Source organism: Leptonychotes weddellii, chromosome 6, assembly GCF_054177405.1.
Source record: "Leptonychotes weddellii isolate Sample4059 chromosome 6, ASM5417740v2, whole genome shotgun sequence".
NCBI classification, from domain to species: domain Eukaryota; kingdom Metazoa; phylum Chordata; class Mammalia; order Carnivora; family Phocidae; genus Leptonychotes; species Leptonychotes weddellii.
In genome coordinates this window covers 94,813,228-94,826,599 of record NC_138374.1, presented here as the reverse complement: position 1 = coordinate 94,826,599, position 13,372 = coordinate 94,813,228, and the positions used below count along the sequence as shown (strand labels likewise).

Sequence of the window (13,372 nt, the reverse complement as noted above, 5' to 3'; positions counted from 1 at the left end):
CATCGGGCTCCCTGCTCAGCGGGAAGCCTGCTTCTCCCTCTCCCACTCCCCCTACTTGAGTTCCTGCTCTCGCTATCTCTGTCAAATAAATAAATAAAATCTTTAAAAAAAAAAGAAAAGAAAATCGAACACTTCTATAAAATTTACTGACACGATTTTAATTTTTCATTATTTATTTATGAGAGAGAGAGAGAGAGAGTGTGTGTGTGTGTGTGTGTGTGTGTGTGCAGGTGGAAGGAGGAGCAGAGGGAGAGGGACAAGCAGACTCCCCGCTGAGCGTGTAGCCGGACATGGGGCTTGATCTCATGACCCAGAGATTATGACCTGAGCCTAAATCAAGAGTTGGATGCTTAAGTGACTGAGCCACCCAAGCACCCCTAGAGACATGATTTTTAAAAGACAAGAAATAGACTGGGAGATAATTTTAGCAACATGCATAATAGTGGCTTACAATCCCTAGTAATAATAAAGCACTACTACAAATCAGGGAAAAAAGGACAAAACAGCTCAATAGAAAAATGGGCAAAGCAATAAATAAACAAGTCATAGAAGAAGTGAAAAGATGTTCAACTTATTAGACATTAGGGAACCACAAAACAAAAAAATGCATCCCCTGCATCTTTTTTTGAGAGGCAATATAGCATAGAGTTTAAGAATGTAGACTCTAGAGCCAGACTTCCTGGATTTGAACCACAGGTCTGCCATTTTCTAACCTTGTACAATTTACTTATTTCTCTGTGTCTCCGTTTCCTCATCCTCAAAATGAGGTCAATACAGTAACTACCCCATAGGATTTGTTGTAATGATTAGAGTTAGTTTATATAAAATGCTTAGAACAGTGTCTGGCACATAGTAAATACTATATAGGTGTTTATTATTAGTATTTATTCCATCACATTGATACAATGTAAAATGTTATTTAAAAGATTAAAGTAATCCATGGGGTGCCTGGGTGGCTCAGCTGGTTAAGCCTCCTACTCTTGATTTCAGAGTCGTGAGTTCAAGCCTCTTGTCCAGCTCCAAAAGATAAAAGTAATCCTAGTCTGTTGGTGGAAATGGTAATTACTACAGCTTTTTTGAAGGATAATTTGATAATGTGCATATGCTATATCTAGTAGTTTTACTTCACAAATCTGACTCAATCACATAAGGACAAAAAAGGTGTATGTTCAGAAATGTCCACTCTATCGGTAGTTTGTGCCCCAAAGTGGGAAACAATTAAAATATCTATCATAGAAGTGGAATATGTTACAAAAAACTGTAGCATACCAAGAAGGCAGCTGTTAAAATAATGTAGATTTACATGTACTGACATAAAAGTTGTCCAAAATATTTGTATTAAAAAGTAAATCACACAGTAATATGTGTAATATGATTCCACTTATATGAAAATAAGCAAAACATATATATGTGTGCATTTATGTATGGATTTTTAAAGAGGTGTGAAAATATACAAACTGCTCATGAGGTTATGTGTATGGAAAGATGGGCAGGGTGAAGGGGACTTCAGCTTTTTGATCTGTACTTATGTACTAAAACTTATTTTTTTTAAAGATTTTATTTGTTTTTGAGAGAGAATGATAGTGCACACAAGCCTGTGCACACACACAAGCAGGGGAGTGGCAGAAGGACAGAGAGAGAGAGAGAGAGAGAGAGAATCTCAAGCAGACTCCCTGCTGAGTGCTGAGCCCAGCGCTGGGCTCCATCTGAGCCACCCAGGTGCCCCTGTACTGAAAGTTTTTAAAACAAAGACATATGCATTTTACTGTATAATTTAAAAACTGAAAAAAAGGGTTGCTTACTAGGTCTGCCTAGAGTTTCTACGGATTTGACATAAGAACAGAAATGTTTTGCTACTGAGATTTAGACACTATATACCATTTTGGAAGAAATGGCCTGACTTGGGCAATCAATGCATATAACCCAAGAAAACCACAGTTTTTGAAAAAAATCTTTGGTCTCACCCATAAGGGTACTGATTCAAAGAACTCAGTTGATTAATATCTTGTACCTTAATTCTATTTATATGCATCTTCAGATGATCTGAAGGCAAGAGAGCCTGTTTAAAAAAAAAACATTATATATTCAAACTCTAGTGAGTATATCCCTTTATGGGAAGAATAAAGTTTTTGAAAGCTTTCTGTATAAGAAACTTCTATAATTCAAATGGATTTGAAAAATATAAATATTTTGAGATTTACTGGCACCTTTTTATTATGCTGTATTTGAGATACAAAGATACTATTGATTGAAGCAGAACTGCATAGAAGGCACACATAATGAATTTAGGTCATCGGAAAGGCTAAATAAAAGTGCACTAGCTATATAATAGCATATAGGAGACTCTAGGAGAATACAATCTAGTGGTAATTCAATCTAAGCATTCCTTTAGGCTACCTAAAGCAAAATGGAAGAGGAGGGAGCAATTCGAAATTATGAAAGTGGTATTTAGTGCAAGTTTAAAAAATAAAGTACTCCTATAAAAACTATTTCCTTGTCACCCAAACATACACATGATGCTGCAGAGTTTAAGAAAGTGGCTACTGAACTGGGAGTGTTTCAGAGGTTGTACAATGTCCTTGTTCTTAAAAACCAGTATTTTGAAAAAATTTGTCATTCCATTTTATTGAGACTTTAAAATGTTTTTAATTCTTGGAAAAACAATCAGCTTTTTAATGATTACTTTAAAACAAAGAGGTATAAAAGAGATAATTAACAACACAACTTTTACACGGCAAATTGGACAGACTTGCAAATTTCACAGAGCACCTCTAAAGTGGTTCAGGGATAAGAATCGCTGATAAAGCAGTATACTGTCTCATCAGCTAAGTATGGGGGACAAGTTACTTCATCCATTAAAAAAGGAGAGGAATTCTCTGCCTGGCAAATCTATAATGCGCCATTACAGAGGCTGTAATCTATATTTGCTTGTTATGTAGATAACTGAAAATAATGGACTTACTAAAAGAAAAAAAATCCAGTATAAATAAGAGTATCAGATATGAAGGGCAGACAGAACTTCAAATCCAAGCTCTACCACCTACTAGCTGTGTGACCTTGGGCAAGTTTCTCAATTTCTTTTGTCTTAGTTCCTCATCTGTAAAATGAGGGTAATAACCATATCTAGGGTTGTAGTACATGAGAGACTACATTAAAAATGCTTGGCAAACAGTAAGCACTCAGTAAATGTTGGTGATGTGTCAAAATACAGCAAGTACCATTTCCTAAATTTTGAACAATGTGGAGATACGAAGTATTAAAAATGTGTTCTAAAAACATTCAACGATTTTACAAGGTTGTTATCCCTAAAGAGCTACACTTTTGAGGGTTACTCAAACTGATAGTCCTAATAATCAAAATCTTCCTTTTCATACATGTTTTCTAGATGTGACTGCAAACCAATACAACTGATTCCATATGCTGTACACAAAGAACAATGGAGCAGTGAACAGCATGGACTTCAGCCAAATTGCTCAAGTTCAAATACCATTTTTGCTATTTACTAAGCTGTATGACCTTGGGCAAGATTATTTAATCTCTCTGTGCCTCGGATTCTTCATCTACAAAGTGGCGATAATAATATTTATCTTATAGGGTTACTATAAAGATTAAACAAGCTAATGTATATAAAGCATCTAGTGCAGTGCTCAAGACATGTTTACTATTGTCATCATCATCCTACAGTCATTCTACAAAAGAAAGACATCTCTGACCACTAGGATTTAATTCTACAGAAACAGCACTTAAATTAGTTCTTACTTTCCAATACTGTAAGATTCTTAAACTGCCTGGGCATGTGAGCCAACACTTTGTACCTTGCCTCAATATGAACAAGACAAAAAAAAAAGTGAATTTAGTATTGCATCTTTCCATTGTCATTGATGCAAAGTCAGAGATGACCAAAAATGCCTTATCAAAACCCACTGTAGAACTGCATTCCCTATTTAAAACAAAAACAGAAACAAACAGCAAAACTGCTTTCCCTGTTTTAACCAAGCTTACTCCTACCTGTCATCTGCGTTACGAAGGGATGGAAGCCGAAAGCTAGTGTTTCTGTCAAGTTTTGATTGGCTTTTGGTCCTCTTGATGGAGCCTTTCAGGCGCTTGCTGAAGAACCCCTAGAATGAAAAGGCAGAAGGTGATGGAAGAGAAAACCAAAAGAGCACTTTGCTGTCTCCTTACTCCTCTGCACCACCTCTGGAAAAGATATTAAGATTTTTATAATGAAGACCAAAACAAGAATCCAGCTTTTAATTTTTTAATTTATAAATAATAGTTGCTTGAAGCCACCTGGTAATGTGATGAAAAATTTTTTTTCTTCTAGGATAACTGGGATAATTCAACTTTTTGATAACACTTAACTTCTTATTTCTTAAACATTTTCTATACCAGCTATGGTAGAGAAACTTCTAACTTTGATAACAGAGTTTTAAAAACACAACAGTGTAACAGAAAAACATATTCCTTTCTATGAAGAAGTTTCAATAGAAAAGGGCATCCAGTAGGTAGTTTCCTGAACTAAATTAAGGGAGAAAAGGAAATGAGAATAGCATGTGCAAGGGCCCTGAGGTGAAAAGGTACTTAGTGCATTAGAGGAATTTTAAAGAATATACTGATAGTGAGAAGAGGAATTTTAAAGAACATACTGATAGTGAGAAGAGAAGCTTTATTATAAGAGCTCCCCGCCCCGCAAAAAAACAAAACAAAACAAAAAACCCAAACCAAAACAAAAACTCAAAAACAAAAACAGAAAAAACCCTACAATGCCCGTACAAAAATTCCTCAAACAAACAAAAAAGAATTATGTAATTAGTATAAGGTAATGTGTTGGTAGTCTCAAAAGCGTTAAAATTTGGTCTATATCACCTTGGATACGTTACTTGTAAACTTAAGTTTTAATGTAGCTAAACTATCTTGAAATAGGTATCATTTATGAAACTACTGAAACATCTAGACTTCAGAAGAACAAAGTAGTTTACAGTTTTTGGCCCCCTACTTGCCTCCTACCACTTCCACTAAACTATCTAGAGCTCCTTAAACATTTCCTAGTCTTAGCACCTGGCAAACAATGAGCATCCAATAAAAGTGTGTTGAATAATGGAATAAATGCACGCATGAATGATGACAGTCACTGCTTTCAAGTAACAATTCTATTGTTGGCAAATGAAAGGACATCTTAGGGAAGCATATCAAAATGTCTTGAGAAAAAGTTCTAATTCAAAGAAAAGTATTTTGATGCTGGGAAAATGACTCTTTCTAATCACCATGAGATGAATATTATCTTATAAAAGCTATATACAATAAACATTTCCATAAGGAAGAGAAAGAAATACTGGGTCAAGATCAGCATGTCAAATCTTTTATATTCTTTTAGTTATCACCAAAGCCCACTGTTTTGGGTGAAGACTGTATTAATCAAGATACACTGGGTTATGTTTATCTTATCATCTCAATATCTTAGTAGCACAAAACATGTTCCACATCTTTCTATGAGCCGATCAACTAAGGGAGATGGGGGCTTCGCTCTGTGCTACTCTCACTTAGGGACTTAGGCTACAGGAGGCTCTTCCTCTGCACACCTAAAGTTGCTTCAGAAGAGAAAGGAAATGTGGCAAGTTATGTACTAGTTCTTAAACTTTTATGTCACTTCTGGTCTCATTTCATTGGACAAAAAGTCACATGACCACACGGCATCTCCCCAGGGAAAGGATATACGATTGTATCATGTATCCAGAAAGAAAACTGGGAATATCTGGTGAACAGTAATGTGGACTACCACAGTGCTTACCCATGCCAAGTATTTTGCAAACACAGAATGCACTGCTCCTTTCATTTGAGAAAAATGGAAACAAACTTATTTGAATCAGAAGTAAAACTATTTAGCTGACTGAAAAAAAAAAATGCTTATGTTATTTCTTGTTATTCCCGTAGCCCAAGAGTAAGTGTAAAGACTCCTAGAAAATACCACATAGACATAATTCCCTAGGCTGTTTTTTATTATAGGTGCATAGAGATTGACTGGAGGGAAGAAAACAAAAACTGTTTTTTAAAGTACTACATTTCTTTTTGGTTTTGTTTTTAAAATTTTTTTATTTAAGTTCAATTTAGTTAACATATAGTGTATTATTAGTTTCAGGGGTAGAATTTAGTGATTCATTGGTTGCATACAACACCCAGTGCTCATTACATCATGTGCCCTCCTTAATGTCCATCACCCAGTTACCTCATTCCCCCACCCCCCTCCAGCAACCCTCAGTTTGTTTCCTACAGTGAAGAGTCTCTTATGGTTTGCCTCCCTCTCTGCTTTTATCTTATTTTATTTTTCCTTCCCTTCCCCTATGTTCATCTGTTTTGTTTCTTAAATTACACATGAGTGAAATCATATGGTATTTGTCTTTCTCTGACTGACTTATTTCGCTCAGCAGAATACCCTCTAGTTCCATCCATGTCGTAGTACATTTCTTTTCTTCTTTTTTTTTTTTAAGATTTTATTTTTAAGTAATCTCTATATCCAACATGGGGCTTGAACCTACAACCCCGAGATCAAGAGTTGCGTGCTCTACCGGCTGAGTCAACTGGGCTCCCCTAAAGTACTGTATTTCTTAGAGACAGGCATTTATCTGGTCTCCTGTCCAATCTGAGCATTGCTAGGGAAAGTCACTGTCATCTGTTCTCCAAGGCAAAGGCTTTATTTACTACTTATTATGTATGATTCAATCAGAATGAGTCACCACATTTGCTCATAAATGTAGTCAGCAAACCAGACCCAAGTTTATGGAATGCTACTTGGACTGTTTATGGTTGGTTCCAAAACCACTCGCCTAAGTTGAGATTTGGCCCAAGGACCTGCCCAAATATCATATATAAATATATTTCTAGCAAAAATACAGTTAAGCAGTTAACTGAGAATGTACTAGTAGATGTTCACTCATGCAGTACTTTACTTTTTGTGGAACTTACTATATAATACTTTCTTGTTCTAATCCATTTATTTAATAAATATTTGTTTTATGTCTATTTGTTGTAAAGCACTATACCAGGTATTGTAAGGGAATCAAAGATAAAGCAAACACAAACTCTGCCCCAAAGGAGCTTATAGTTTATTATGGGATTTGGAAACTAAATATAATTATATATGACACAATTAGGGAGGTAAGTGTTCTTAATGTCTGGCATATTTAATCACAAAATACATTTCTTTGAATCTAGGACACCGTTGATGGTAAGTCATATTATTATTTTATGTACACTAAGAAAAAAGCTGCCAATTAAACTATAACACAATGCTTTATCACTTAAAATTTTTATTTTGTACTAAAGAAGTTTTTAAAAGACTTACTTAGGCAGGTTTTGTCATATATAGCATAGTGTACACATAAAAAGAAAATATGCAAAATAAATTGGTTAAGGTATTCCTAATGCTTCTTTCTTCTGAACTACTTTTTGACTTGGAGTTGTTCATGTTTTTCCACAGAGTATCATTCTGAATCCTTTCAAGAATGTTGATGACAGAGTATCTTAAAAGAGTAACTTACAGGGATGTTAAAATGTGAAAAAAATGTGCATCTTAGAATTGGTAATATGGTATTATTTTAGAGAGGTATATAGGAACTAATTTCAGGACTTCAGAAAAAGACAAGGTTACATCACCTGGAGAAATAAGGGGAAGTTATATGGAAGAAGTGGAATATGGTAGGTCCCAGTGGGTAGACAGGATTTGGATTTGGAGGTGCTGGGGAGCTAGGGTACTGTATGAACCAAAGCCTGAGAAATATCATGGAGATAAGAACACAATGGGTATCCATTAAGTAGATTTAATCTGGCTCGTATATGATTAGAAGTAGCGAAAAATAAGGTTGGGAAAGTAGTTTGTCCACCTACTAATGCATACTTACTGCTCCCATTGGCCCTTAAGCTTTTGGGGAAGGTGTAATGCTATATCTATCTTAACATCTACCGTAGTGTCTAAACTTTAGTAAGCACTCAATATATATGTGAAATTACAGTTGTTCTGGGAATATAGATAAGGGAAAGTTTAAGATAGCCCAGAGTGGTCAGTAATGTTTCACAGAGGTAGTAGAATCTACAACAAAAATCTGTTTTTATCTCCTTGATAAAACTGAAACATGGTTTTCACCTGAGAATATTGTTTAGCTTAGGCTATAAAGGTTGATCTGGCATCAGTCTATTCGGCCATGTGGTCTCCCACGTGTTCAGGAAGACCACTTAAGTGAACAGACGATGCCACTAAAAACTCACTATCTCCAAGCTAGCCTTAGCTCCTACTATGCCTCTGTCCTGGACCAACTATGCAGCGAGCCAGCCTTCCAGTGACATTACCCCCACTAGGAAACCTCGGAGTATAAGGCATGCCCACTTGCCCACTGCCCCTTCTGAGCAATTCCTTATGAACAGATCACTGTCCTTTGCACCAAGTAATTCTTCTGCCCTGACTATAGCTTATTGGACCAAGGATGGATAACTGACCTAACAGTCCCTAAAAGAGGGGGCCTGGTAAGAGTTCTGCTGGTAGGATATGGTATCACCTGGTAGCTACTAAATATTCTAGCCTGATTCCTGGCCGTTCCCTGCTTCACGCTTTACCCTCCAGCAACTCTGAGAGCCTGAAATTTTCTACATTTACCATGCATCTCTGCTACTACTCATATTCCCTCCCTTTCCCCTGGCTAAGTCATCGTTTCAGACCCAGCTAAGGCATGATCTCTTCCAGAGTGTTTTTTGACACGTCCTACACCTTACTCTAGAGGAGGTGGCCCTCCTCTGTGCTCCTGAGTATTCCAAATAAATAGAGCTAATCTTACATTTAGCACACTAAACTCTGAACTCAGGGCAGGGATTAAACAATCTTTGCCTTCCCAGGGCAGGTCTGATAGCAGGCAATTTGTAGGGGCTCAATAAGTGTCTGTAGAATGGAAATAAAATGGGCAGTGAAATGAATAAAAGCCACTGTTGTGTTTTTGATGCAAGTACCAGTGTAGAAAGAGCAGGCAACTCTGAGTCAGAAAGCGTGGCATCAAATCCTGGCTCCAATTTCTCCTATTGAATGACCTTGGACAAGTCATAACTTCCAAGTTTCGGATTCCTTACTTGTAAAATGAGGAATAAAAAATCCTCTTCCTAGGGCCACTCCAAAGAATAAGATAACTGAATGGAAAAGTATTTTTAAAATAATGGAAAATGGGTCCCTATAAGTATTAACTGAATGTGAATCTAGGGGGAGAGACTACTGAGTAGGCAAGGTAGAATCACGATTTTCCCCCTGAGAAACTACCACATCAAAGGAAGGGAGGAAAACTAGGTGTAAGTTCTACAAATAGCAGGGATTTTTGGCTCTTTTGTTCAGAGATGCATGCCAGTGCCTATAGGGAAACGTGGTACATCATAAGTGCTCAATTAACATTTGTTGACTGAATGAATTTACTGAAGGTTTCCTGGATATGAAGCATTGGCTAGGTGCTTTCTAATATGTAATACTGTGTAATTGATGCAACAACTCCACAAAATAGCCAATCAGCAACTTGCTTTAGGTCACACACTTAACAGATGAGGAGTCAGGATTTAAACCCAGTATATTGAAAACACTTAAAAAGTTTCATTCATTCATGTATTTATTGAGCACCTTTTATTGGTTTGAGGCACTTGAGATGCTATCAGTGAACAAAACAAACACAAATCTTTGCCTTCATTAGGCTTCATATACTAGTGGAAGGAGACAGACCATAAACCAAGAACATAATAAATTAGTAAAAGACAAGTGCTATAGAAAAATAGAGCCATGTAAAGAGCTGAGAATATAAAGTGGTCACGATAGGCCTTTTGGAGAAAGATTACACTGACTAAAGACTTGAAGGAGGTGAGTTAGCCTGCAGGTATGAGAAGGGAAAAGCATTCCAGGCAACAGGAATGGATTGGGCAAAGGCTTTAAGGCAGAAGAACTCCTGCTATGTTTCAGAAAGAGCCAATAAGTCAGTGTGGCTGGAGTGGAGAAAGCAATGGGAAGGGTTGTGGGAAATGAGCCAATGGGTAGAAGTGCTGGTCCCAGTAGCAGGGTGAGTGGCAGATCCATTGTGAGGACTTCACCTTTTACTCTGGTTTCTAAGGAAAGCAACAACAAGTAACAAGACCATCCAAAACAGTCATAAATAAGTAAGCATTTGTTTTTCTGAGAGAAATAACCTTAGCTATGAAAATAGAAATGTGTACTGATTTAATACGGTTTTAAATAAGAATGTGTGTTATGTGAACCGTTCATTTTCTTTATCAACAGTAGATCACCTATCAACAGCTGGGATACAGAGACGATGTCTGACTTTTCCCAGGGCACACGGCTGCCAAGTGGCAGAGTACAACTTCAAGCCCAGGCAGCCTGACTCTGGAACCCCTTGCTTTTTAACCACTATACTACACTGGTTCTGCACATTCTCATTCCTCTTCAAAATACTGTGGAAGGAGCCGAGATGCCCTTCAACAGATGAATGGATAAAGAAGATGTGGTTCATATATACAATGGAATATTACTCAGCCATCAGGAAGGATGAATACTTCCCATTTACATCAACATGGATGGAAATGGAGGGTATTATGCTGAGTGAAATAAGTCAATCAGAGAAAGACAATTATCATATGGGTTCATTCATATCTGGAATATAAGAAATAGCACAGAGGATCACAGGGGAAGGGAGGGAAAACTGAATGGGAAGAAATCAGAGAGGGAGACAAACCATGACAGAATCTTGACTCTGGGAAACAAACTGAGGGTTGTGGAAGGGGAGGTGGGTGGGGTAACTGGGTGATGGACATTAAGGGGGGCACGTGATGTGAAGAGCACTGAGTGTTATATGCAACTAATGCATCACTGAACACTACATCAAAAACCAGTGATGTACTCTATGTTGGCTAACTGAATTTAAATTAAAAAATACAAAATAAAGATATATTCCTACAAAAGGTAAAAACAAACAAAATACTCTAGGCACTATAATATAATGCATTTTCTCCATGTGTGTTGTACTTAATTTCTATGCATATATTATTACAGAATTATATACCACAAAAAAGAAAGAAATGCACTATGACAATTTGAAAATATGCGGGGAAAAAAAGAAGACAAAATGCCCACTAGTGCGACATCTGACTTAGAAAAATTTGCCACAGGGCTCCTCCCTATATAATTAAACTGAAGTAAAACTGAAACCCTACTGAAATTACTTTTATTTATTTTATTTTTTTTAAGATTTTTATTTATTTGTCAGAGAGAGAGAGAGAGAGCACAAGCAGGGGGAGCAGCAGAGGGAGAGGGAGAAGCAGGCTCCTCACTGAGCAAGGAGCCCGATGTGGGACTTGATCCCAGGACCCTGGGATCATGACCTGAGCCGAAGGCAGACGCTTAACGACTGAGCCACCGAGGCGTCCCTGAAATTACTTTTATATGTAACTGATTCTGTAGTCACTAGGAGACAAAAATCCACATATAAGATTTAGAAAGAGATGGATGTCAAGAGGAAAATGCTTCTCTCTTTTACATCAAGTTATGACATCTATGTCTTATGTGAATGTGAGGAGTAAATGATGCTGACTTTAAAATCCAATAGCATCAGTGGAAACAAAGGAAAAGACTACAAATAAACTGATTTCATCCTTCAGACACCAACCTAATCTGAAAACACACTAATAAAACCCTCAAAACAAATCCTACCTCATCCAGGCCTCCTTGGAAATACTGTCACTACAAGCTACAATTCTGAAAAATAGTAGAAAGCTTATCATTTAAACAACTCCATTGTCATAAAGCAAATGATACAACTAAAATGACTTACTTTAATTAGTCGGTACTCCCTCTTTTCTGCCAAAATAAGGCTTAAATTTAGCAACTGCCAGTGAAAGGAAAAGCCAAATGTTGCCTTAATCTGGAGCTTGGGCAATGTTAAGAGAAGGGTAAGTTGTTCACCACCTACAAACTGGAGTAACCCCCGAAGACTGAAATTGGCTATCAGGGCCTGATTGGTAACTGAAATGAAACGGCTGCCAGGCAGCCACTCTCAGAAGCCTCCATGACGGTAACGAGAGCCGCTGACTTGCCCGCGTCCCTTAAGACGTGGAGAAATGGAGGCAGAGAAACATGTCATCACCTTTCACACAGAAGCAGGGTGATGTGCAACACAAGGCCAGGGCCATCCTGTGTGAGACTTTTTCTAATCAGTGGCCACACCAGGGATTAGGGAAATCTAGGTGATTTAAGCAATTTTAAGAGCAGTTCCTTAAAATACTACATGACTCACAGTAAGAAAATGCTACCTTGTCAACTAGAAAGGACCCAGGTGAGAATGGTCTCATTCTGGCTTTTCTAAGTTTTAATTAGTAAATTCATTTCTGTGTATTTGTGTATTTTAGCAGTTCATGGAATTATGGATTGCAATTACCTGAGAAGGGTGATGTCCTGTATAAATTATTTCCTTCCTTACTCTTTTAATAGACCTTAGGAACTTACAGATGTTCTGAAAATGTTCACTAGAATCCAGTTGTAGGCAATTAACAAGGAAGAAGGAAAAGGAAGGGTAACTGGAAACATTAAACTCTACTTTCCAGTCATATTTTACTTCCTTAGTTTATCTTCCAGTTATCGGAAGTCCAAATACGAAGGGAGACTCTAGGTAACAAGGTTAACGACAAAACAAATCATTGCAAAGTGCTTCGTAGTTAACAAGCACTTTCAGTGTGGGGATTTCCCCCCTAGTGGGGACTTTTGTTTGTTTTTGTTTTTTGGCAAATTAAAGTGTCAAAGGGAAAAAAAGAAGGTCCTATAATAAATCACAATTGTTTTTCTAGCCCAGAGCTGACGAATCACAATCTTTGGGCATGAAGTACAGTGATCTGCATTTTTAACAATCACCCAATGATTCTCTGGATTCTTTGGATTATTACCTTCCTGTTAAATTTTTTCAAACCTTTTACTTTCAACTTTTGTTTTAAATGTATCTTTAAAAAAAAAGGGGGTGGGTGGGAGGGATGGGTTGACTAGGTGATAGACACTGGGGAGGGTATGTGCTCTGGTAAGCGCTGTGAATTGTGCAAGACTGTTGAATCTCAGATCTGTACCTCTGAAACAAATAATGCAATATATGTTAAGAAAAAAAAAAAGAAGAAGAAGGTAGTGGGAGGGGAAGAATGTAGCGGGGGAAATCGGAGGGGTGGACGAACCATGAGAGACGATGGACTCTGAAAAACAAACTGAGGGTTCTAGAGGGGAGGGGGGTGGGAGGATGGGTTAGCCTGGTGGTGGGTATTGAGGAGGGCACATTCTGCATGGAGCACTGGGTGTTATGCACAAACAATGAATCATGGAACACTTCAT

The 13,372-nt window shown here is 37.4% G+C and overlaps 1 protein-coding gene across 9 annotated transcripts in view; it reads right to left on the bottom strand.

Moving 5' to 3' along the window:
• RASAL2 (RAS protein activator like 2) overlaps nucleotides 1-13,372 on the bottom strand; it is a 340,956-nt gene that overhangs the window by 57,360 nt on the left and 270,224 nt on the right. For all 9 annotated transcript variants that reach the window (XM_031037591.2, XM_031037592.2, XM_006742003.3 and 6 more), the window contains exon 5: nucleotides 4,009-4,118. In XM_031037591.2, the coding sequence (XP_030893451.2) occupies nucleotides 4,009-4,118 (110 nt within the window). The remainder of the gene's footprint in view (nucleotides 1-4,008; nucleotides 4,119-13,372) is intronic.